Genomic DNA, 25,984 nt, shown 5'->3' on the forward strand with positions numbered 1-25,984 from the left:
CTTGATCGTAAGTAAGATTTCAACAATTTCAACTTTGAAAAACTCTTTTCTACAGAGGCAACATTAATTGGAATAGTCAATAATATTGGATATGCAATAGTAGCATTTGGAAAATAACACATCTGTTTCAATGACTTTAATACACTCACTACCCGTATCTTTTCTTTCGATAAAATCTCTCTAAGCAATTTTAGCTCAATATACAATTCATTTCCATCAATATCACCACACTGTTTATCTCTCTTAAGAATGCTAATTGACATTTGGGAATTGTATTAAAAAAAATAAAAATAATGGTAATTGCTAATCAGTAGAAGGTCCCGGTTGAAGATGTTTAAATGTTATTTGAGATTTTGAATTGGGAATTGTCATTCTTAACAATGGTACTTGTAATTGAGATGTAAGAATTGGGAATTCCCAAAAAAGTAGAGAAGGGAATCAATGGATTAGGATACACACACACACACAAACAAACACACTTTTTTTTTTTTTTTTTTTTTTTTAAAGATTTTTAATGCAATAGTCAATTGAGCTCAATTTCACCTTATGACAAATTGGTCCAATCTTCTTGCGCTTAGCCTGAAATCTTGAATATTATATATATATATACTAGTTTTTTTACGCGCATTGCGCGATTGGGATAATGCCCAATATTTTTCTTAAATAAATATTTTAAAGTATATTAAGGCAAGATTATATTGGAATTGTTCATACATAGATAATTGAATGTTGAATTTGTGTATTTAAATTGGTAATTCTAAGTTTACAAATGCAAGATAATATAATCAAGATTGATTATAATTGTCAATAAAATAATTGTATAAGTATGGTTGAAACCAAATACGGGACATATGGGAGAGCAAATAAAAATTAAAGCATAAAATATTAATTATATACTAATATTGTTTGAGGAGATTCCGACAATAGGATTTGTGGTTAGAGTACTATTAAGACTTTAATATTAGAATTAGATTAATGTTGTAGTTATAATTCTATATTAGACTTTAATATTAGAATTGGACTAACAGTGAATTAACGGTACTTAATGGAAAAGTTAACGGATCGAATAATCATATAATTAAGGATAAATTAGAAAATCTCAAGGAAAAATTAAAATCTGAACAATCTGAACTATTCATTTGATTTAATAATTTGACGGTCATTTTTTCTACCCAATGTTTATAATTAAATAAATATTTGAAAGTATATCAATGCAAGGTTATATATGAGAAGTTCCACATAAGTAATTTAATGTCTAATTTGTTTATTTAAATATGTAATTCATAGTATATGAATACAATGTAATATAAGAGATTCATTATAATTTTTACTAAACTTTTTTTAAATAGTAACCAAGTATTTTTGTTACAAAGGGTTATAATATATTTAACGAATGCACATATATACAAGATCATAGAAATGAATCAACGGTACCAGTCATTTAGGTGTTTTGCTCAGTGTTCATTTAGTTCAACCATTATTGTTGAATAAATTATTATGGATAAAGAAATTCCTAATTTAAGGAATTTAGATGTAGTAAAAATTTAAAAATTTTAATTATAATATAACCCAAAGATATTGAACCATTGGTAAATATGATGTAACCCAAAAATCAAAATGCTAAAGAAAGTGTTTTGGTTATTCAACAGTTTGAAGCAACAATTTGTTCCAAACAACTGAAAATACAAACATTGCAATTTACAATATTTTCACTTAGCGTTTTTGAAAATGATTTTCCCAAAACACATCTATATTTACAAAAAATTATTATTAAAACAATTATTATTATTATTATTATTATTATTATTATTATTATTGTTATTGTTATTGTTATTATTGTTATTATTATTATTATTGTTAATAATAATAATAATAATAATAATAATAATAATAATATTATTATTATTATTATTATTATTATTATTATTATACCATTAGGTCATTTTAAATGTTAATTTAAACATTTAATTTTTTCAAATATCTCTTTACCAACCGTTGATATAATTCGCTGGTCAAATCCGCTAACTGCTGATTGTCAAACAAGGACATTGCGAGTTAGTTTCTCATTCCAATTTGTTGTGTGATTTGAATACTCTATTTGTCAACAAATCTCTCAAGTAGTTATATGATTGGCTTTATTAATTTTTTTTTCATGTTATTAATAAAATAATTGCTAAATAAATATATAACATTATTTTGTATTATAACTTTGATATTTAATTAAAAAATAGTGCACAAAAAAGATAATAGACAATGTAGTGAATATAATCAATTGATGAATTTGAATGTAAAGAATTTTTACATTGGAGAAAAATAAAGACAATATAACTAATTAAATTATTTCTCTTAATTAATTTATTGATAATGAATAATTATTTTTTTTTAATAAAAACAATGTAGCGAATATAATCAATTGATGAATTTGAATTTTGAATGTAAAGAATTTTTATATTGGAGAAAAATAAAGACAATATAACTAATGAAATTATTTCTCTTATTTAATTTATTGATAATGAATATTTTTTTTTTGAATAAAGGCATTGTAGACACATAATTCTAAATTAAAGAAATGCATATGTATTATTTTTTTGTTGTAGCTACTAAATTATTATTTAATTTAATAAGAGTAAAATAGAGTACTAATTATGCCAACTTTGATTGGGATGGGATTCGAACCTAAGACCTTTCTTATTGAAATCAATGAGTAAGTTAACGGTGAACTAACAGAAATTAACGGAAAAGATAATATTTAACGAAAAAGTTAACGGATAATCATATTCATTAAGGATAAATTAGAAAATATCAAGGAAAAATTAAATTCTGATCAATCTGAGCCATTCATTTGATTAAAAAACTTGATCGTCATTTTTTCTACCCATTATAGGCCTAACTCTCTTGGGCTCTTATTAGTATAGTATATATAGTATAGTATAGTATAGTATAGTATATATATATATATATATATATATATATATATATATATATATATATATATATATATATATATATATATATATATATATATATATATATATATATTTTAAATATGGGGCCCCAAAAAATTGGGAGCCTTGTGCGGTCGCATATGTTAGACATGCTCAAAACCGGCCCTGCATAGAATGCATGTCCTACTCTATTCTATCATGACATTTTTTTTTTTATTATTTTGTAGGAAAAAACTATTTTTTGTGTCTTCATGCATGATATATGTGCTCTTGAAATTGGTTGTTTCACACTGTTTGCTATGGTCCTCTCATTTGCTGTGTGATGTGTTCTTGTATATGTACTCCAAAACCTGCAAAATAGAAACCCAAAGCCAAAATGAAGCAATGTTTGTTACCTAATTCTAATTGGTAATAAGGAATTAGGAATAACTTAGAGAGATCCACCTTGAAATATAGATAAGGATATAAAATTCTATTAGCTGGAGTCCTCTCATTTGCTATGTGTGATGTGTTTTTGTATATGTACTGTAACGTTTTCCTTGTGTATTATTATTATTATTATTATTAAGTTTATTATATAATAACAATAATATTTAAGTGGTGCAAATCAATAGGCTGACTAAGTATTAGAACTTAGTCAGCATTAGGTAATTAGTTACCTACATTGATGGGATGTAGGTTATTTAGACTCCCAAGTCCTCTCACTGCTCGGTTGACGTATCAAACACCATCTAAAGTCACTGAGAAAAGTGAGAGAAACACAATTAAAACCTACGGAGATTTTACAGCAGCCCGAGGAACTTCTGCTCATCAGACCACGAGTCCCTGGTGATCAAGATCTAAAGCTATGGCTGGAGGTTGGTGATCTAAACTCTGTTTTAATAGCCACGTATTTATTAATTGTCACGTGGATTATGTGCTTACATTTGGTATCCGAGCCAATTTATCTCTGCCTAGCCTTTGATTCAATTGCATAATACAGTCATTTACATATGCTATACTTTCTTTGTATAATTTAGAATACATATGTAATGTGCAATTCTGTTGGGCTGCTGGAAATATTGTGTAATCTTTTCCGCATTTAGAATTTAAAAAAAAAATAAAATTTACAATTGATTATTTTTTTTCTCCGTCCGTGACTGCTACTGTTCTTACCGTGATTGTTCGCTGGATTTTTGTTCGCCGGTAAGGGAAGTGCTCGCCGGATTCTGTTCGCCGGTGATGCACGATCCTCTGGCGCCGGCTGATTGTCCGCTGAGGACGGCGGTGTGGCGGAACTGGGTTGCTCCCGGTGGTGACGCCACAGGCTGCCTCCATCGGTGGTGGCCGGCGGCGGAGACAAGGGACACGGCGTGATGGCGTGGCGGCGGTCGTGAGCGGTCCGGCGGTGGTGGTGGAGTCGGGTCCTCCCGGCTTCTCCGCTACTGCTTCTCCGCTTCTCCGCTTCTGTCCTCTGTTTTGTGTAAAGCAGTAGCAGATGAAGAAGATGATGGTTTCAGGGGTTTAATGGGCCGGGTCTGGCCCAATTCGGCCAGACCTAGGCTCCATTATAAAAAAAAAAAAAATTGGTCCTGGGCCTGTACTCATTTGGGCTTCCTGAAATTTTTTTGTTATTCATCATATTTGGCTTCTTCTTATGAGTTTTATCCAATTGATTTTTTTTCCTAAAGTTGATATTAAATTATAATTCCTTAGAACAAATTATTATGTCTCAATTTGTTTGAATTTTAATTTAATATTGAATTTCAGTTTAAATTGTATTCAGTATTACAATTTAATTGTGGAGCATGAGTTATAATGTGCATAATCTGAGCATGTATTACTGTTTATTGCATAAATTATTTGATTGTTATAATTATGCATATGTTAGACAAGCATGTTCTTTAAGTATGAATCTAGTGCCTTTAGGCGAATTTAGTGCCTTTTAAGGATAGATTAAGCATGTTAGTTTACTCATTCAGTTATTGCTCCGCTCGTGTCTTTCTAAAGCTATAAAGCACATAAAGTAAATCAAAGTTCTAGTTTACCCAAATTTAAAGCCTTATCCATAGGTGTATAACCGTCTTATAGATCTTTCAAACAATTTTACTTCAAATATGAGAATACATGACTTAGGGAAGTTTCTTGGGGAGGTATACTAGTTCTATGGCCCTGGCTTAAAGGCCTTGTTGCTACTAGTCCCCTTGCAACGCTACTCTGTCTAAGGAGTTGGTATTTAACCGAGCTTCGTCTCGACCAACTTTCCTGGGAGTCTACCTAAAGATTGTCTATCATGTTTTGGTTTAATCTGTTTGCTAGGCTTTAAATTACCATTTGCCAAGTGATTACAATTTTGTAATTAAAGAGTAGCCACAACATCTTTAATTGCTTAAATTGTATTTAGATTCACTCACATAAAGAGTTGGCAATATCCTTGTAGTTAATTCTATATGATATGGCAAAATTTAACCCACAGGCAATTTTGTTGTATTTGTAGGATTGATTAGGACGAAATGCCAGGCTATGATCATAATTTGCCCACAGGGATTATGTATCGGCATATAGTTTTGGTAGTTTTGTCATCAAGGGTGGAAACACCCAAACCGTACCCATTCTGGTTTTCACCATTCAGTTTGGTAAATTCATTATGCGTAAAAATTCAGCCCACAGGCAATTTTTATGGCATTTGAATTTATCTTTTTGCATAAGTTTGCATTGGGCAAAATATGCACTTTAGTTCTTTTGTGCCTCGAAAATCAAAACTAACAAACTCATAATTTCCTTTCAGAAACTATCCCAATTGTCTCACACGTTCAGGTCCCCATGCTTACTCCTAATAATTATAGAGAGTGGAATGATGCGCTCCTGATCTACTTTGGCATGAATGAGATGGACTATGCTATTAACCATCCCGCGCCTCCGGCTATAACCGCGATGAGCACTCAAGAAGCCAAAGACATTTGGGCTAAATGGGAGCGGCACAATCGCCTGTGCATGTTTTTCATTAAGTCTCGGGTTTCGAGTGATATACGCCGCACGGTTGATAAGCTTAAAACAGCTCAAGAGTGTATTGAGGCCATTGCCAAGAAGTTTGAAACTTCAGACAAATCCCTAGCAAGCACCTTAATAATGGAGTTCACCTCCCTTCGTTATTCTCCTGCCGATGGTGTGCGCAGTCACATCATGCAACTTAGTGATATTGCAGCTCAACTAGACAAGTTGGAGATCAAGTTGCCAGACTCATTTGTGGTGCATTTTGCACTAAACACTCTCCCTCCTGAGTATAGCACCTTCAAAATTGCATATAACACACATGACAAGAAATGGACTATTAATGATCTAATTAATAAGTGTGTGCAAGAAGAAGGGAGACTACGTCAGGAACAAAAGGGGGAGAGTGTCATGCTTGCAGTAGCAAAGCATAAAGGGAGATCTGGCAAGCGCCACACTGCAGCTAAAGGGAAAGCAAAATTATCCCCTCAGACTGACATTAAGAAAGCACAGAAATGCTTCTTCTGTAAGAAGAAGGGGCATATGAAGAAGGACTGTGCAAAGTTTAAGAAGTGGATGTCTGAGAAAGGTATGATCTCTTCCTTTATCTGTTTTGAATCCAATATGTCAGATGTTAATGCTAACACTTGGTGGATTGATTCTGGTTCAACAATCCACATTGCAAATTCTTTACAGGATATGCAAAATCTGAGACAACCGATGTCAAATGAGCGAAACATCTTCTCCGGAAATAAGATGGGCTCGCCGGTTGAAGCTGTAGGGACTTGCAGGCTGATTTTAGACAGTGGTTTCGTTTTGAATTTGGAGAGGACATTTTACGTACCAACTTTTTCACGAAATTTGGTTTCTGTCTCAAGACTTGTACCGTTTGGATTCAATTTTATTTTTTCAGAAAAGTATTTTAAATTATTTGATAATTCTACTTGTATTGGAAATGGTACACTGTCTGATGGTCTTTATCGTCTTCACTTACAAAACGATGCAAGTTATGATTCCTTACATGTTCAAACTGGCACCAAACGGTGTAGTGTTAACGATAAATCTTCAATGTTGTGGCACCGGAGATTGGGGCACATCTCCCTTGATCGCATTAAAAGGTTGGTAAAGGATGGAGTACTTTCTACTCTAGACTATACTGACTTTGAGACTTGTATAGACTGCATTAAAGGCAAGCAGACTAACAAGTCGAAGAAAGGTGGCAATAGAAGTTCAACATTATTAGAGATAATTCATACTGACATATGCTGTCCAGATATGGATATGCAGGGTCAGAAATATTTCATTACCTTTATAGATGACTTCTCTAGATTTACCTATGTGTATTTACTTCATCATAAGTATGAAGCATTGGATGCCTTTAAAACCTTTAAGGCTGAAGTTGAAAACCAATGCAAGAAGAAAATACAAATAGTTAGGTCAGACAGAGGTGGTAAATATTATGGTAGATACACAGAAAATGGACAAGCTTTGGGTCCGTTTGCTGAATTCCTTCAACAGCATGGGATTGTTGCCTAATACACCATGCCGGGTTCCCCGGATCAAAATGGTGTTGCTGAAAGAAGGAATCGGACTCTTTTGGACATGGTGCGGAGTATGCTGAGCAACTCCACACTTCTAAAATCATTGTGGGCCGATGCTCTCAAGACGGCAACGTATATATTAAACCGGGTTCCGACCAAGGCTGTCCCCAAGACACCTTTTGAGCTTTTCAAAGGTTGGAAACCGAGTTTGCATCATATGCGTGTTTGGGGTTGTCCGTCTGAGGTGAGGATTTATAACCCACATGAAAAGAAACTTGACCTGAGGACGATAAGTGCTTTCTTTATTGGGTATGCACAGTCTTCTAAGGGTTATAGGTTTTATTGTCCAAAACATACGACTAGGATAGTGGAATCAAGAAATGCTAAGTTTCTTGAAGATGACTTGATCAGTGGGAGAGATCGATTTAAAGACTTAGTTCCTTTATTTGATCATGTTGACTCTTGCCCTTCAACGTCATCTAACGGAGTTGTACTTATACGCAATGCGCCTTCAGTCCCGCCTGCGGTTGTGCAACCCATTGTTGAGATTCCACAAGCTGTTGAAACTCAACCATTGGAAGAACAAGTTCAGGACTTACAGCAACCTCCTGAACTAGACTTTGAGCCAATGGTTGAACAAATTCAGGATTTTCAGCAAGATCCTGAACCTACACAGACCGAAATTGAACCAATCCAAGAACTACATCCAGTTCCTGAAGAGGTAGTTGCGCCACAACCTTCACAAGGTACTGGTGTTCCAACATTAAGACGGTATACTCGGGTAAAGCGTTCAGCAGTTCCTAGCTATTATGTATCGTATCTACAAGAATCTAACATTGGAGCTGAAAATGATCCCATAACGTTCTCACAAGCTACGAATTGTGCACAGTCCGATTTGTGGTTAGAAGCCATGAAAGATGAAATGAATTCCATGAAGAGTAATGGAGTTTGGAACCTTGTTGAGTTACCTAATGGGGCAAAGCCGATTGGCTGTAAATGGGTATTTAAAACCAAAAGAGACTCATTAGGTAACATTGAGAAGTACGAGGCCAGACTCGTTGCTAAGGGATTCACTCAAAAAGAAGGAATTGATTACAAGGAGACCTTTTCTCCTGTATCAAAGAAAGATTCTCTTCGAATCATTCTGGCTTTGGTTGCACACTTTAATCTTGAGTTGCAACAAATGGATGTGAAAACCGCGTTTCTAAATGGTGATCTAGAAGAGGAAGTTTATATGAAACAACCTGAAGATTTCTCTTCTAGAGGTGGTGAGGATTTGGTGTGTAGGCTTAAGAAGTCCATATACGGTTTAAAACAAGCCTCCCGTCAGTGGTATATTAAGTTTGACGGGGTCATTTCATCATTTGGTTTTGTTGAAAGTCCCTTAGATCCTTGTATATACCAGAAAGTTAGTGGGAGTAAAATCTGTTACCTTGTTTTATATGTGGATGATATCCTACTCGCCACTAATGAGGTGGGGATGCTTCGTGACGTGAAACAGTTCCTTTCCAAAAACTTTGATATGAAAGATATGGGTGAAGCATCTTATGTCATTGGCATAAAGATTCATAGGGATAGGTCCCGGGGCATACTGGGTCTATCGCAGGAAACCTATATTAACAAAGTTTTGGAAAGGTTTCGGATGAAAAACTGTTTACCGAATGTTGCTCCCATTGCAAAAGGGGATAAGTTTAGTTTGGACCAATGTCCTAAGAACGAGTTGGAGACGGAGCGTATGAAGGATGTTCCATATGCTGAAGCGGTTGGATGTCTCGGCTATATTCAAGTTTGTACAAGGCCCGACATTGCCTTTGCCGTTGGTATGTTAGGGCGGTACTTGCATAATCCAGGCTTAGACCACTGGGGAGCTGTGAAGAGAGTTCTGAGGTATCTCCAAGGTACTAAAGATTTCAAGTTGGGTTTTAGGCAGACGGACATCCTGGATGTTGTTGGTTATTCTGATGCGGACTTCGCTGGCTGTGTTGATTCTCGGAGATTGACTTCCGGGTACGTCTTCATATTGGCTGGTGGGGCAATTTCATGGAGAAGTGTTAAACAATCCTTAATAACTACTTCTACCATGGAAGCCGAGTTCGTGTCCTGTTTCGAGGCAACTTCGCAAGGTGTGTGGCTCAAGAATTTCATCTTCGGGCTTAGAATTATGAATTCTATATCTAAGCCACTGAAAGTTTACTGTGACAACTTAGCTGCAGTCTTCCTAACTAAGAACGAAAGATGTGGGAGTCGAAGTAAACACATCGACATCAAGTTCTTAGCCATTAGGGAGCGTGTCAAGAATAAAGTTGTATTCATTGAACACATTAATACTGAGTTGATGCTAGCAGATCCCTTGACTAAAGGCATGCCTCCGTCTAAATTCAAGGATCTGATTCAGAAAATGGGACTTTCGTCCACTTTGTAATTTTGTATATACATTCAGTTTAATAATGAAATTCTTTTGCACTTAAGTTTTTTTTTCTCTTTCAGATACTTCAGATATTTTCTTTGAGTGTGTACACAATTCAGTTTATCTCAATAAGAAAATATACTTCAGTGGACTTGAAATGAACATATGGTTTGTTTCATTAAGTTTGATTACCTAAAGGACTCAAGGACAGTTTGCATTTGATCATAATGGATATTACTTGCGCTAAGGAGGACATGTCATTATGGTTGGTGTAAATCTTGTTCTTGGGTTCCGTATTTGCACCAAGTGGGAGAATGTAACGTTTTCCTTGTGTATTATTATTATTATTATTATTATTATTATTATTATTATTATTATTATTATTATTATTATTATTATTATTATTATTAAGTTTATTATATAATAACAATAATATTTAAGTGGTGCAAATCACTAGGCTGACTAAGTATTAGAACTTAGTCAGCATTAGGTAATTAGTTACCTACATTGATGGGATGTAGGTTATTTAGACTCCCAAGTCCTCTCACTGCTCGGTTGACGTATCATACACCATCTAAAGTCACTGAGAGAAGTGAGAGAAACACAATTAAAACCTACGGAGATTTTACAGCAGCCCGAGGAACTTCTGCTCATCAGACCACGAGTCCCTGGTGATCAAGATCTAAAGCTATGGCTGGAGGTTGGTGATCTAAACTCTGTTTTAATAGCCACGTATTTATTAATTGTCACGTGGATTATGTGCTTACATGTACTTCTAAACCTGCAAAATATTATGAAATAGCAAAAAAATCACTGTTGCTACCTTATTCTAAATAGTAATAAGGATTTAGAAATAACTTAGACAGATCCATCATAAAATATAGAAAAACATAATAAAATGTCTATCAGATTCGAAGTAGGAATGCCATCTCATCCCCCAATGAAATGCCTTAGACAAAAAATGTCTATCTGTTCATTATTCAGCACAAAAAAAACAAAACCACCATCATTCAATTGTTTAAAATTCAAAATTCAGACACACAAACATCTCATCCTGATATTCACAATTCCTTCAGTTTCTCAGTTTTCATAGAATAGAGCTTTTAACACGGTCTAGTATAAACTGATTGATGTAGCCTAATTTGAATTGAGATTTGTAAAAGAACTTACCTGCTGGTCATGGAAGACAACTTCATTGGATTTGATTATGGAAGACAAATTTCTCTCGGGGATTTCATACGCTCTCATAACTCGCAAGCGAAGAGTGTTTCTGGATGTCATACGCTATCACAACTTCCTTGATAGTGTTTATATTGTAGAGGATGTGAAATATATATAGATGTTTAGATATCTTAGTAATTGATTTGATTGACTTAAACTTAGTAATTGATTTTGATTGACGGCTTAATCTTAGTAATTGATTTGATTGGCTTAAACTTAGTAATTAATTTTGATTGGCTTAAACTTAGTATTGGATTGGGCGGAAACTTTTTACAGTATCTCATTTTGCTTTAAAATATATATATATATATATATATATATATATATATATATATATATATATATATATATATATATATATATATATATATATAGAGAGAGAGAGAGAGAGAGAGAGAGTAAGTAATTCAAGAAATTAATATATTATAATCAAAATTAGCAAAAGAGTCGCTTTACTCTTGAGGACATAAATACACCGTCGAACCTTGTAAAATCTTGTGTTCTAGTTTTACTTTATGTTTTGATTTATAGTTTCGTTATGATTTCTCAACATGTGTAGACTTGAAGGATTATCATGCATATTATCAAAATATGATGTTGACTACTACATATATATATATATATATATATATATATATATATATATATATATGCCAAAAAAGTATATTATAGAAAATAAAATAAAATTTTCTTTACTAGCTATAACTTTTAAACAATACCCTCTTCTTTATTTTTAAGGAAAAAAATAGTCCTTTAATTCCAAAAAGAAAAACTAGTATTATCTGGCTTGAAAGATACCTACTTTCTGACCACGTTTTCATTTCGTTGGAAATTATTGGCAATCAATTTATAATTAAAAAATTGAAAATTAATTTTTTTTTTAAATAGTCTTTGGTTCATAGGAAAATATTTTATTAGGAGAATATTTTTCTCAAATTTGAGGAAAAATAAATTTTGCCTTGTTTGGTTGATAAAAAAATTTATTCTAATGGAAAATAAACTACTCTAATTTGAGGAAATGATGGTTTTATTAGTTTGGTTGGGATCAAATGTTTAGCACTACTCCGAAAATTATAGCTAGTAACAGATGCACATCTTAATTTCTTTATGTTGGAATTTTTAATGTAAAATGTATTAATTGTAATTATACTAAGATTAATGTAATTATTAACTTAATTAACATAATAATTATTAGTCAATTATTATACTAATATCTGTACAATTAATTCTTAATTACCATAATAATTATTTGATAATTATACTAAATTGTGCAATTATACTTTTATACCTTCAGTATAAAAAATATGTACATAGAAATTACCACAAAATTACCATATAGTAATTACACAAAAGAATAGGAATGATAATTTATTTTGTTCTCATAGCATTATAGGTTAAGTATATATATATATATATATATATATATATATATATATATATATATATATATATATATATATATATATATATATATATATATATATATATATATATATAGAAGGGATCATGTGCGGGGAGAGGTCCCTGTGCGGTTGTGTGAAGGAACGCACCTTCAGCATTAAAATGGCGCACTTTAATTACACAATACACACACATTAAACACACAAACAAAACACCTTAAGAACACAAATCTCACGCACATTAAGCTCAAAACTCACGCACCTTAAGCACAAAACTCACGCACCTTAAACACAAAACTCATGCACCTTAAGTTTCAACAACTACTCACATTAAGAGCACCAATCTCACGCACATTAAGCACACAACCCAAGCACCTTAAGCACAAAACTCACGCACCTTAAGCACAAAACTCATGCACCTTAAGTTTCAACAACTACTCACATTAAGTACACTCACGCACCTTAATCACAAGACTCACGCACCTTAAGTACAAAACTCACACACATTAATCACCGCACAATTGCACGGGAGATACTCAACCGCACGGGAACTTAATTATATATATATATATATATATATATATATATATATATATATATATATATATATATATATATATATATATATATATATATATATATATATAAGATGAGTTTTGGTGCGGGGTTGCTCTTTGATAAAAAAGGGGTTAGATCTAAGTCATTGATCAAATCTATATCAATGGCTGAAATCAATGAAAATTTAAAAAGAAAATGCGCGTCCTCCATTAATGCTCTCATCTGAGCACCTGAGATGACAAACAACCTAAAGGAATTTATGAAATTGTTTATAAAATTAATAAAAATTCATTTAATTTTATTTTTTTTTAAGAAGGAAAAACAAAGCACCTTAAGAAGGAAAACAACGCACCTTAAGAAGAAAACTCATGCACCTAAAACTATAGACCGGGGCACCTTAAGAATGAAAACAACGCACCTTAAGAAGGAAAACCACGCACTTTAAGAAGGAAAATCACACACCAAAAGGTTTAGGCCGACACACCTTAAGTTTCAAGACCTGACGCACCTAATTAAGCACACAAACCACGTACCATAAGAAGGAAACCCACGCATCTTAAGAAGGAAAACCACTCACCTAAAACTTTATGCCGACATTTAAGTTTTCAACAATTGACGCACCTTAAGCACACAACACAAAACCCACTCACCTTAAGCACAAAAACCACGCACCTTAAGAAGGAAAACCACACACCTTAAATTTGACCTAGATGCAAAAAGACCAAATTGTCACCGCGTTTTTTTTTTAATCATTGTTAATCCTGAACATTGATTAAGCCAAATATGAATGACTCAGGTTTAACTGCACAACCGCACGGGAACCCATATATATATATATATATATATATATATATATATATATATATATATATATATATATATATATATATATATATATATATAGTAAAAGACATTTTTGGTCCTAGATTTATAGTGGCACAGACAATTTTAGTCCTTTATAAAAAAATCAGACAATTTGTGGACACTCTTATTATGACGGGGACAATTTTGATCCTCCGTCACTCTTTCCGTTAGATTCTCCGTTAGGGTGGGGGTATTTGCGTCTTTTCATCATACCTCCTTCTCTTTAGAATCCAACTTCTCAAGCTTCCCTTCTTCCCCCCATTTGCTTCCATCACCTCCTGTCACTGGCAGCAATGGAGTTACACAATTCGCTTTTGATCTCGTGAAATGCTTCCTTAGAATCTCGTTTGTAGCAACACAGATGGCATACACGACGTAGATGGAGAAAAAACCCATTGCAACCCCAACACTGACCTCGCCAAGAATCAGAATTCATAAGCAGAGACAAAATTAAATCACGAAAATGAAGAAACAAACATCCCTTAAGAAGCATTTCTTGTCAATCTGAACACCTTGCTCAGTAACACACAAAGCCACATGCTAACAACAACACAAGTCACAAACATGGCCCATAGTCGGGGGCAACCTCAACAAATTCGAGAGCTTTTAAAGACAACAACAAAAGTAATCTGCAGCAGTATTACCCAACAAGTAGAATAAAGCAACCAACCACACTGCTAATACCACATACCCCACACCACTATACCCGTTCTAATCTTCAGAGCTACAAAGGGGAAGAAATCGTGAGCAATTTTAGATGAACTTGAACCCATATCTGATTTGCTAGCTAATTTAAAACCCAAATTCTTTCAGGCCCTTATCCGCCGTGTCCCAAGTCGGAATCCGATGTGTTTGTCTAGGTCGTCGGCTAGCTTGAAGTTTTCCTGCTGGACGGCCTCGGTGCAAGCCATCAGCGCATGGACAAGCCTAACGCCAGCTTCTTGAGAATCGACTACCATCACCGATCGAGGAGTCTCTGTAGCCACCGCTCCGTCGCCAATCTCCGCCAGCAATTCTCCACCGCTAAAATCAGATCTGGCTGAGGATTTATGTCTTTTATAAGAATCCGAAGACGATGGTTCTTTCCCCTTAGTGTTATTACCGAAAATATCGCTACCTGGAATCGCCCTCAAATCATCATCGTAAATCCTCCTACTACCATTTCAGTTGTGCTTATTGCTGGAAAAGCAGATAATTTGGGAGATTCGCCGGTGAGCATCATCTCATCGACGACGACGGCGCTGCAGGAAGACTGCTGGGAAAGCACATCGAAATTGGGGGACGAAGAGGAGGCGTTAAGCTCGGAGAGCATGCTCTGGATCCAGCCGACGAGATTTGAGAAAAAAAAAAGAGTGCTCGTGAAGAAGACGGGAGCTTCAAGAAAGCAGAGAGAGAGTAATGTTGAAAAGACGCAATTACCCCTCTCAAACGGGGCATCTAACTGGAATTTTAACGGAGAATCAAAATTGTCCTCGTCACAATAAGAGTGTACACAAATTGTCTGATTTTTTTAAAAAGGACTAAAATTGTCCGTGCCACTATAAGTCTAGGACAAAAAATATCTTTTACTCATATATATATATATATATATATATATATATATATATATATATATATATATATATATATATATATATATATATATATATGTATGTATGTATATATATAAAAAAGCCACAAGTCTAGGGATTCACAATAGAGCCAAAAAATCCCGCACAAACAAAACACAGTCGTTTTAGTATTAAATTAAAGAAAAGAATAAAGAATTACAGAAAATATAAAGCCCGCTCAAGATAATGCCCGGCGCTTTATTTAGGTTTTACGCGTGTTGTTGTTTACACTTCCGGTGAAGCGTGGTTAATATCCCTAGCCGGCTTTAACTGATCGAGAATCATTGTTTTTAGTTACGAGGTTAATCATATCTGTTCTACAGATTTCAAATATGATACAAAACATTATAAATAGGATGAGCTCTTTCAAGCAGAGGAAGTTCATATCTCTCAAAACTTCTAGAGATAGAATTTACATAAAATACAAACATCACACGAATATTGCTCCAATTTTATCCTTGCAAGCCAAATCTCTCATTTGAAGACAACGTCTGCTATTGGAACAAGCCTGGTGTGTACCTACGGAGTGGCAGAGAGAAGAGGCAGGTAATCAATCAAATTCAAGGCCGGAGTGTATATTTCATGATGAAGGTATATTTATGTGGCTTTTATTTTATATATATATATAAGACTGTAATAACGTAGTGTACGAGAATAAGCTAATAAGCTAATGGCAGCAATATAATGGCAAAACAATAGAATGATAAAAAAAATATCAATGATAAATAATAGGTGTTTGGTTTACATCTAATACTAATGGTGTTTCCATTATTTTACATAGCATGTTTATATTATTTTATGTATTTTCCAGATATTCATTGTCACCAACATGTCTCAAATGTGTTTGCATTATTCTGCCTTGAGAATAATTTTTAAACCTATATTTTATTTTTATAAATATTTGGATGTAATTGGAATGGTTGTGGAGATATACTCTCCAGAAGAGAAGGTTGTGGTGATATTAAGATTTGAGCAGCTATGATGTTACCCAGATCAACATCAATAGTGATTTCCCAGAGTTTCAAGAATATATAGAGATGTATAATTTTTCCTAACCTGGACAGTAAACATTTGCACAAACGGAAATGTACCATCATCCTATGGGACAGGGAATGCCAAGAATTATTAGGCATGTAAGCAGCAAATCTCAGAAACAAGATCTCGGAGGTAAATCATGTTCATAAATTTGATTTTTTACTACCCATCTATGTAACAATTGAGCTTACAAAACTAAATTTCATTTTTGTAGGGACCCTGTAGAGTACCCCATCAAATAGAGTCTTTGGTTGGACTTGCAATGCTTTTTAGGATTGCTGCTAGAAAAGAACAATTTGACAACCTCCAAATTAGAAATTTGTGTTGTTGGGAAGACTATATTGGACTGGTCACATTTATGTGGTAATGCATAAATGTCTTTAGTGTTCTTGGCTGTGATATAATGGACAATAGTTTCTGCTAGCACTCTTAAGCGTTTTGGTTGTGGTTTCTGTGGACAATTGTGTTCTTGGGCACATAAATATCTTTATACAGTTGCTTTTACCAATTTAAATACCTAGGTCTTTTTTTGGCAGGTATCAATACATAGATATCAAGATCACATGGAAGTTTGACCTGAGCAATAAGCTATTTAGAACACCACTGAGAACAGACCAACTGTAGAGTATTAAATCCAAAGCATTGTTCACCAAAACTAAAGTTGAAGAACAAGCAGTATGTGAAACTATAATAGACAAAATCATGTAGTACGTGTAAGTTTATACAACTGCAATCTCACTATTATGAATCTAGAATGAAGAACGGGCCTCAATTTCAGTACAATTTGCAAAGCATCATAATAAATAATATGAAGAACATATCAGATGATAACCTAGATTTAGATCTAGGAGGTAATCTGAATTAAACCTGTGCATTGACTTATCTGGCCGAGGTAGTTTATCTGTCGATGTTTGAATTAAACCTGTTAATAATCTACCTCATTTTGACTATAAATTCAAAGATATTGTTCCCAAAAACCAATCGTATCGCAAGATTTGTGTAAAAAGACAACATATTGCCCATGCACTGAGTTTGAAGTTTCTAAAATTTCAGCCTCAGAACTACGATTTGACAACCAAGAACCTGCACAATACTCAGATTCAAAGTGAGAGGAAGAAATCTTAAGCTTAGATTCACTCAAACCACGCATCTAAAGAAGGAAAACCACGCACCTAAAGCTTTAGATCGACGCACTTAAAATTTGAACAACTGTCGCACCTTAAGCCACACAGTACAAAAATCACGCAGCTTAAGCACAAAAACTACGCACCTTAAGAAGGAAAACCACGCACCTTAAATTTGACTTAGATGCAAAAAGACTGAATTGCCACAACGCTTTGTTTAATCATTGTTAATCTTGGACGTTGATTTAGGCAAGATCAATGACTCAAATTTAACGGAACAAGCACACGGGAACTGAATTTTATATATATATAATTTATACATTTATATATTTTGGTTAATTGACTTATTCACCACCTATAATCTTAAAATCCATTTCTTTTGTGATAAGTCGATGGCTTCCAGGCCACTTTGGTTGTAAGTGGAATTGTGAATGTTGCTCTCGTAGTGTATATTCAAATGGTCGGAGCGACAATGTTATTGCACGTTTCGAATTAAAATCTCTATAAATTTTGGGTTGACAGATTGGTGGTGACATCCAAGGATATAGTATAACCCTATGGAGCAGATGTATGTAACGATACCAAGTGGTTTACCAGAGACAATAAAGGATCAGGAGTTTCTCCAATCACTGGAACCTTACCATCATTGCTCTCATGAACCAGTTGAGCCTCCAAATCATACGATAACTTAGACCATCGCAAAAAACAATAATTAAGATGCAAGTATTTAATTAATATATAACGTTGTAATATGAGAATATATGGTCATTGTATAGTATCACCTTGTTCCATTGACAGCATTACGTGTTCAGAGGGAGAGTGCCAGTGGCACTGTATGAGTATATCAGGACAAGATTATATTGGAATTGTTCATGCATAGATAATTGAATGTTGAATTTGCGTATTTAAATAGGTAATTATATTCTAAGTTTACAAATGCAAGATAATATAGTCAAGATTGATTATAATTGTCAATAAAATAATTGTATACGTATGGTTGAAACTAAATATGGGAATAAGGGAGAGAAAATAAAAATTACAGCATAAAATATTACATATAAAATATATTAGTATTAAATATAAATTAAATAAATTATAATTACATATTAAAAAGTAAAATCTAATTTTTTATGTGTATATGTCATGTGTATATGTGTATATGTTATATGTGTATATACAGATTTGTATATATATAAATATACATATTTGTTCACCATGGTTAATGTGGTTGATTGGAAATAGTCTTGGTTACTAACTTATAGATTATGGGTTCAATTTTTAAGTAATACAACGATAAATATTTTAATCATGCAAATTAAAAAAAAAAAAAAAAAAGAATAAACGGGCTGGCCCGTTTAGCCCGTCCTACACGGGTTGGGTTGGGAAAATTCCAACCCGTGGAAAAACGAGTCGGCCCGTCCCGCCCCGTTTCCAGTAGAACCTGAGACGGGCCAGCCCATATGGGCCGGGCTGGCCCGTTTTGACAGCTCTACGTCTAAACACTTAATAATAATAATAAGGAATAATGGAAAGGAATCGATAAGAAAAAAAAAAACAAACTCTCCTGCCCATACTACAATTCTACTAGCTCTATTAGATTGTAGTATCTGTTCATATACTTTCTCAACCTACTGAAACACAAAGAGCTAATAACGCCTCCACTAAAGCTCAAACTCACAACCTTCTAAATGGAAGTCCAACCCGGATACCATTGGACCACATAATCCTGGTTACTACAATTCTACTTATTATTTTACAAAAGCTCTAAATAATAATATTGATTGAAATTACATAAATATTTTTCTAACTATATTACAATTGTACATGAAACATGCATCATTATTTCTTCAAATTATAATATAGAAATTGCAATAATTTAGAAAAAAGTTACAGTATAAATACTTTCCTATTCGTAATACAATTTTACTTATTATTTTACAGAATCTCCAAATAATAATATTGATTGAAATTACACTATAATTATTTTCCTAACCTTAATTTAATTGTACATGAAACATGCACCAATATTTCTACAAATAATAATATTGAAATTGCAATAATTTAGATTAATATTACAGTATAAATACTTTCTTATCCGTAATACAATTCTAACTACTTATTATTTTATTGAATCTTCAAATAATAATATTGATTGAAATTACACTATAAATACTTTCCTAACTTTAATACAATTGTACATGAAACATGCATCCTTATTTCTACTAATAATAATCTTGAAATTGCACTATAAATACTCTCTTAATCGTGAACACATTCTTTCATCGATTATTTTCTGTTCTTCTCTAGTTTTTATGCTATTTCTCCTTATTATTGACTAATGGAGTTTGTTTTCGTCTCTGACTCCTTATTGGTAACAAAATGTTATATGAAAATTAACTAATATCTATTAATTGGTAATATTCGTTGGAAATTCTGCGTAATAACGTAATTTTATAAGGAAATAATGATTTATTAATTATTATGTAATTTTATAAGGAACTAATGATTTATTAATTACTATTTACACCAATAATAATAATTCGAATACAGATTTTACACAAACCTATACTATTAATAAAAGTCAAATCATCCCCTTCATTGTTCTCGTCATACCTAATATGAATATTAATTAATCTATATTATTAATAAAAGTTGGTGTTATCGGATTCGGATATGAAATAGTTGCCTCTGGTGGAGTTGGAGAACTTTTCAGAAATGTCAATTCCAGACGAAAGCAACATGGATTTTGATGGAAAACATGCTGATAGTCAAGGTTGCAAAACACGCTAGGCGCCGATTTTTTTAATTTTTTTTTTTTAAATTTAAAATTGTAAAATTTTAATACCTATATATCTAAAATGGTTAAAACTTAAAAGTTAAAACTATTTAAAAGTGTAAATTATATAGTAATAATGTAATATAGTATAGTTAAATAAGTTAATTATTTTTATTCATTTATTCATTTAATCCATATTCCATAGTCCTATTAGTCCACAACTCCATAGTCCAAACTTCATAGTTCATACATTCATACATTGAAATATTGAATCATTGATACAAATCATACAATCATACATTCATAGTTTCATACTACACACTTCATAGTTCATACATTCATACTTCAAGTCATCAAATTTCAAATAGTTCATACACCATAGTTCATACATTCATACTTCAAGACTTCAAGTCATCAAATTTCAAACAAAGACACAAAGTACATGACAATTAACTGAATTAAGTTCAAGTGTTTTAGTGTTTAACAACATATCAAATATTCAAATGCAAGTATTCAACTTTCAAGGTGTTGTTCTTCCACTTGTCCATCTATCACTTGATTTTCATCATCTTCAAACTCAACAACCACTTCTTCTTCTTCTTCAATTTCGGATTCAAAGTTCTCTTCTTCAAGCTCCCTCAATCTAGAACTCCGTCGTGGTCTTAATGCGTCATCACCTTCCTCATTAATAGCCACTTCATCTTCACCAACAACCTCAACTTCATCCTCAACAATCCAATCTTGTGCGAAGGTTGCATCACTACCAAGTAATATTTCAACATTTTGCTCTTTTTTCCTTTTGTTCATCAAGTTTGCATTGAATTGCACAAAGACTAGATTGTTTAGGCGATTAGATTCCAACCTTTTTTTTTTTTTTTTTTTTTTTTTTGTATGTATCTACAAATATGCAAAACAAATGTCAAATATAGAAAAGAAGTAAATAACTAAGTAAAGATTTAAGTATTTAACTAACCCCTTCAAATGTACTCGAATTCCTTTCACAACCCGATGAACTTGAAGTAAGAGATAGAATCTTTATCGCAATTGTTTGCAAGTTTGGAGTTGTCCAACCATAAGTTGACCACCACATTGCTACATCAAAATTGTATAAACAATATTAAGTATAAAAAATCAAAATATATAAAATTTTAAATATTAAAATTCAAAACTAGTATGTAACTCATTTACCCGGATCATATCGCTCATTATTTGTCTCACATCCTTTGACCGCAAATGTCTTCCCAAATACACCATCTTTCCTCTTGTAAATGGGAAATTCATCATTCAATACCTTGTTTTGCATTTCTATATCGCCATGGTAATATGTTTCAAGAAACTCAATACATCCAAGAGAAACATTAAGATCCAAATGAAGTTGAGGATCCTTAAAATGATAATAAGGATTCAACATGAAAGCCATCAAATGAAGAGGAGAATCTAGCCTATTGCTCATCTTTTCTTCGACTATCTTAATAATAGGCTCATAGTTTCTTACCACTTCATTGAATGCCTTCTTAATGTCCTCTTTGGCTTGCATAAGCTCACCATAAACAAATCCCATTGAAGGTTTCTTATCTTGATCAACAATACGAAGCACCTTCACCAACGGTGCAAAAATATTCAAGCATAATGTAACCCCTTGCCAAAATGAAATATTCAAGACAGTAGCATAGGAAGCTTTCCCTTTAACTGTGTTGGCAAACTTACATTCCTCCCATTCATTGCTTGTAAACGTAGCCCTTAATTCAATTTTCTTAGCAAGTAAACTCTGCAAAGTTAGAAATGCAGAAGCAAACCTAGTCACACCTGGCCTAACTATGTCACGTTTCTTTGTATAGGTTCTCATCATTGCCAATGTTTTGTGGTGTGCATAGATAAAGATAGTTAAGCTCTTTGCTTGATCAAGAACTTTTTTAAACCGGGGTAAACCTGCAAAGGATTGAAGTATGAACAATTACAAGATTTAAAGTTAAAGAATAAACTCAATAAAGATTAAAGAATAAAGATTTAAAGATTGAAAGGTACCTGCAATGCTTTCAAGCATTAAATTAATGGAATGAGTTGCACAACATGTCCAAAATAGCCGTGGCCTCTTCTCCTTCAACAATTTAGCCGCTCCCATGTTGTTTGCGGCATTATCTGTGACAATTTGAACAACATTGTCCTCTCCAACTTGTTCAATCCCATGCTCCACATATTCAAATATAAACTGGCTTGTGTGTGCCTCACTTGAACATTCTTTAGAAGATAAAAAAACAGTGCCTAATCTTGAATTTACACACAAGTTCATGACGCTTCTTCTCTTCCTATCTGTCCATGCGTCAGTCATAATTGAGCAACCATTTTGTTTCCACAACGCCTCATGTTCCTTCAAACTGTCTCGGACGCGATCAACCTCTTTTTTCAAATATGGTTCACTCAGTTCATATCTATTTGGTGTCTGCGCTCCTGGACCGAATTGACCGGCAGCTTCAATCATCAACTTGAAGCTATCTTTCTCAAGAACATGAAATGGAACAGCTGCTTCATAAGCCCATCTACATATGTACTCTTTCACTCGGTTAACCCTCTCCTTGTCAAATGCCTCAATTATCCGTTGTTGCGCCGGGCCCCTTCTTGAACTCAAAGAAATTTCAGGATTGATTTGGTTAGCAAACTTATCCATAGGGCCAATTGGACGAGGTGGCCTCATTTGTTCAGACTGTTGCAACTCATCAATATCAATACTATTTGTAGGCGTATTACTCAAACTCTCATGCGAACCAATGTTTACCTCCGCTCTTATATTAAGTTCTTCAGCTCTCTTGTTCATTTTTTTGTTCTTCGCCATAATGAGAGCATCTCTACATTTTATTTGATATTCTTTTGAAGCTATGGGGCATTTGCTAACATTCCCTGAAATACCAGCAATATTAATATGCTCTTTGATCCGATAAACCCCACCAGACATTACTTTCTTGCACAATAAACATTTAATCTTGTCCAACGACTTAGTAGGATCATTAAGTACCCCATAGTCCCAACCTACATCATTGGACTTTCTTTTTATTGTAGTTGACGTTGTAGATGGTTGAGACGATCCAACACTTTGAGTTTGAATTGGTGGTTGAGAAATATCATCATTTTCCAATTCCATTTCCTAATTAATAATAGTATAATACTTAATAGTTAATAAGTTAATAACTTTATAACTTAAATAGCAAATGTGCAATATAAGCATATAGCAATTGAATAGCAAATTAGCAATTGAATAACAATATAGGCATATAGCAATTGAATAGCAAATTAGCAATTGAATAGCAATATAGGCATATAGCAATTGAATAGCAAATTAGCAATATAGCAATTGAATAGCAATATAGCAATTGAACAGCAAATTAGCAATTTTACATTTCTACAAACTACATACACAGAGTCATACAATCATACTCATACATATAATTAATTATATATAAGTATATAAAATTATAAATTATAAAGATTAAAAATAAAAAATTAATAAACTATTCAACTAAAGCCTAAAGGTCTAAAACAGTTGACAGGATAATAGGGCTAGCACCCAACCTGGATCATAAGTGTGCATCTGACCCGACACCGCATTGATGCTCCAACGGTTATAATTCCAACAGGTGTCACATCTAATGTCATTGAAGCCACCATTGATGCCACCATTGATGAGAGAGAGTTAAAGCCTCAACGCCTCATTCATGACTCTTCATATTCCTGCCGTTAGCTCAGCTCCCCGAAGGATATCTCTTCATGTTGTTACCGTTAGGACCTAGCATAAATAGAAGTTCCCTCAGCTGAGCAGGACACACTGTACTTTCTATACTGAGACAAAGGCAATACAACTATTGTTATTCTCTTATTCGTTACTCTTATATTATATTTCCGGTAACATTATTACCGTCATTGGTGCTTTCATTGAGAGCCTGAGTCCAATACTCAAGCAGGCTACAACAAACTTTTTTTCTCTTTCAACAGCAAGCTTGAAAGAATGGCGTTCCGCAGCTCCCACGGTTCTCGCAACATGAACAATGGCAACGCCTCAGGTGACCTCCGTGACCTACTCACCAACAATCGCGGAGGGGACCTCCGAGAACATCTCAACAACGGGAGGCCTGGGGACCTTCGAGATCAACTCAACAATGGAGGAGACCTTCGAGACCAACTCAACAATGGAGGAGACCTCCGAGACCAACCCCACAATGGAGGGGCGAACCAAGTCATGAACCTCCAGGCGACTGCCGATGTCATTCAGCAAGCTGTGACGGCGGCGCTAAACCAGGTGGCGGTGGGACTGCAAGGTCAAGTGCCCCCGCCGCGGCCCCAGGAAATAAGGGTGGAGACCCAAAGAAGTGCACCGGCCAGACGACAACCAGGCCCTTCCCAATCTGCACCAGAACGACTGGGACAAAGGGCGCCCGTGCTGCAAAGATTAGGATCACGGGCCGAGGGATCCTCTACCAGAGGTCCTCGCCAACACGAAAACAGAGAAGCAGAGAGATCACCCACAGAGGAGGTGGGCGAGTCTCGGGAGCCGACCCCACGCCAACACGTTGATGAGTCGGCCTTACGTCGACACTTGGAGGAGCGACGCGTCGAAGAGCCGGCTCCGCGACGGCACTCGGCGGGAAAGCGACGCGTTGATGAACTAGCTCCACGACGACACATGGAGGAGCGGCAGCCGGCCCGGCGCCGGCACCATGACGAGTCGGCCCTGGTCGAGAGGCTGCAGAGAAGAATCGAGGAGTTAGCAAGAAGGGTGGAGGCACGGGAGCAGTCGCCGGAACCCGAGGTACGGATGACAGCACCATTCTCCCCAAGCATCATGGACGTACCTTTGCCGAGGGACTTTAGGTTGCCCGCTATCAAGGAGTACACGGGGGCCACTGACCCACGTGTCCACATGACGAGGTACAAGGCTGCTATGGTAATGATCGGGGCAGGGGACGCCATCATGTGCCGAGCGTTCTTGTCCACCCTGGATGGAGCGGCCCAAGACTGGTTCAACACCATCCCAGATGGGTCGATCCAAAACTTTGGGGAGTTGTCCAAGAGCTTCCTAACATACTTCTCCGATAACATACAGCGTAAGAAACCCTTCTCTCACCTCTGTGTAGTGAAGCAAGATAGAGGCGAGAGCCTAAAAAACTTCCTGATCAAATGGAAAAAGGAAGTCAATAATGTCTACGACTTCGACTCTAAGGCGGCGATCCCAATATTTATCCATGCCTTAAGATCAGGGTATTTCCACAAGCAGCTGAATGCCCACCACCCCTGTTCTTACGAAGATTTGATGAGGACGGCTAGCCGCTATGCCAAGGCAGAGGACGTCGACAGGAAAAAGAAAGATGAGGAGGACGACAGGAAAAACGGGAAACCTGGGAAAGCTGGTCCGCCCAGCCAGACACCACTCTCGAACCACCCGACCGCAGGGAAGGGCCGAGACTACAAACGACCTTGCCTGGTCCCCTTGCGTAATTTAACTCCTCTTACCCATCCCGTTAGTGTCATTCTAAAGCAAGCTGAG

General features: G+C 34.8%; 2 protein-coding genes across 2 annotated transcripts; both read right to left on the reverse strand.

Moving 5' to 3' along the window:
• Window positions 1–14,715: 14,715 nt before the first annotated feature.
• On the reverse strand, window positions 14,716–15,218 carry LOC109174500 (DELLA protein GAI-like). Its single transcript, XM_019323736.1, has 2 exons — window positions 15,066–15,218; window positions 14,716–14,994 (listed from the first exon to the last, which is right to left on the reverse strand). The coding sequence occupies exons 1-2, from the start codon at window positions 15,216–15,218 to the stop codon at window positions 14,716–14,718; spliced, it is 432 nt and encodes a 143-aa protein (XP_019179281.1).
• A 6,197-nt stretch (window positions 15,219–21,415) lies between these two features.
• Window positions 21,416–22,297, reverse strand: LOC109174508. The gene is made up of 2 exons (XM_019323742.1): window positions 21,640–22,297; window positions 21,416–21,543 (listed from the first exon to the last, which is right to left on the reverse strand). The coding sequence occupies exons 1-2, from the start codon at window positions 22,295–22,297 to the stop codon at window positions 21,416–21,418; spliced, it is 786 nt and encodes a 261-aa protein (XP_019179287.1).
• Window positions 22,298–25,984: the final 3,687 nt, after the last annotated feature.

Source organism: Ipomoea nil, unplaced genomic scaffold (assembly GCF_001879475.1).
Source record: "Ipomoea nil cultivar Tokyo-kokei standard unplaced genomic scaffold, Asagao_1.1 scaffold0146, whole genome shotgun sequence".
Taxonomy (NCBI): domain Eukaryota; kingdom Viridiplantae; phylum Streptophyta; class Magnoliopsida; order Solanales; family Convolvulaceae; genus Ipomoea; species Ipomoea nil.

Bases quoted from the DNA above. Each gene is read 5' to 3' on its own strand.
- LOC109174500 (XM_019323736.1), bottom strand. From the start codon at position 15,218: ATGCTCTCCGAGCTTAACGCCTCCTCTTCGTCCCCCAATTTCGATGTG. The intron at 14,995-15,065 runs GTAGTAGGAGGA...AATAACACTAAG, and splicing joins CAATAAGCACAACTGAAATG to GGGAAAGAACCATCGTCTTC.
- LOC109174508 (XM_019323742.1), bottom strand. From the start codon at position 22,297: ATGAGAACCTATACAAAGAAACGTGACATAGTTAGGCCAGGTGTGACT. The intron at 21,544-21,639 runs GTAAATGAGTTA...ATTTTGATGTAG, and splicing joins TAATGAGCGATATGATCCGG to CAATGTGGTGGTCAACTTAT.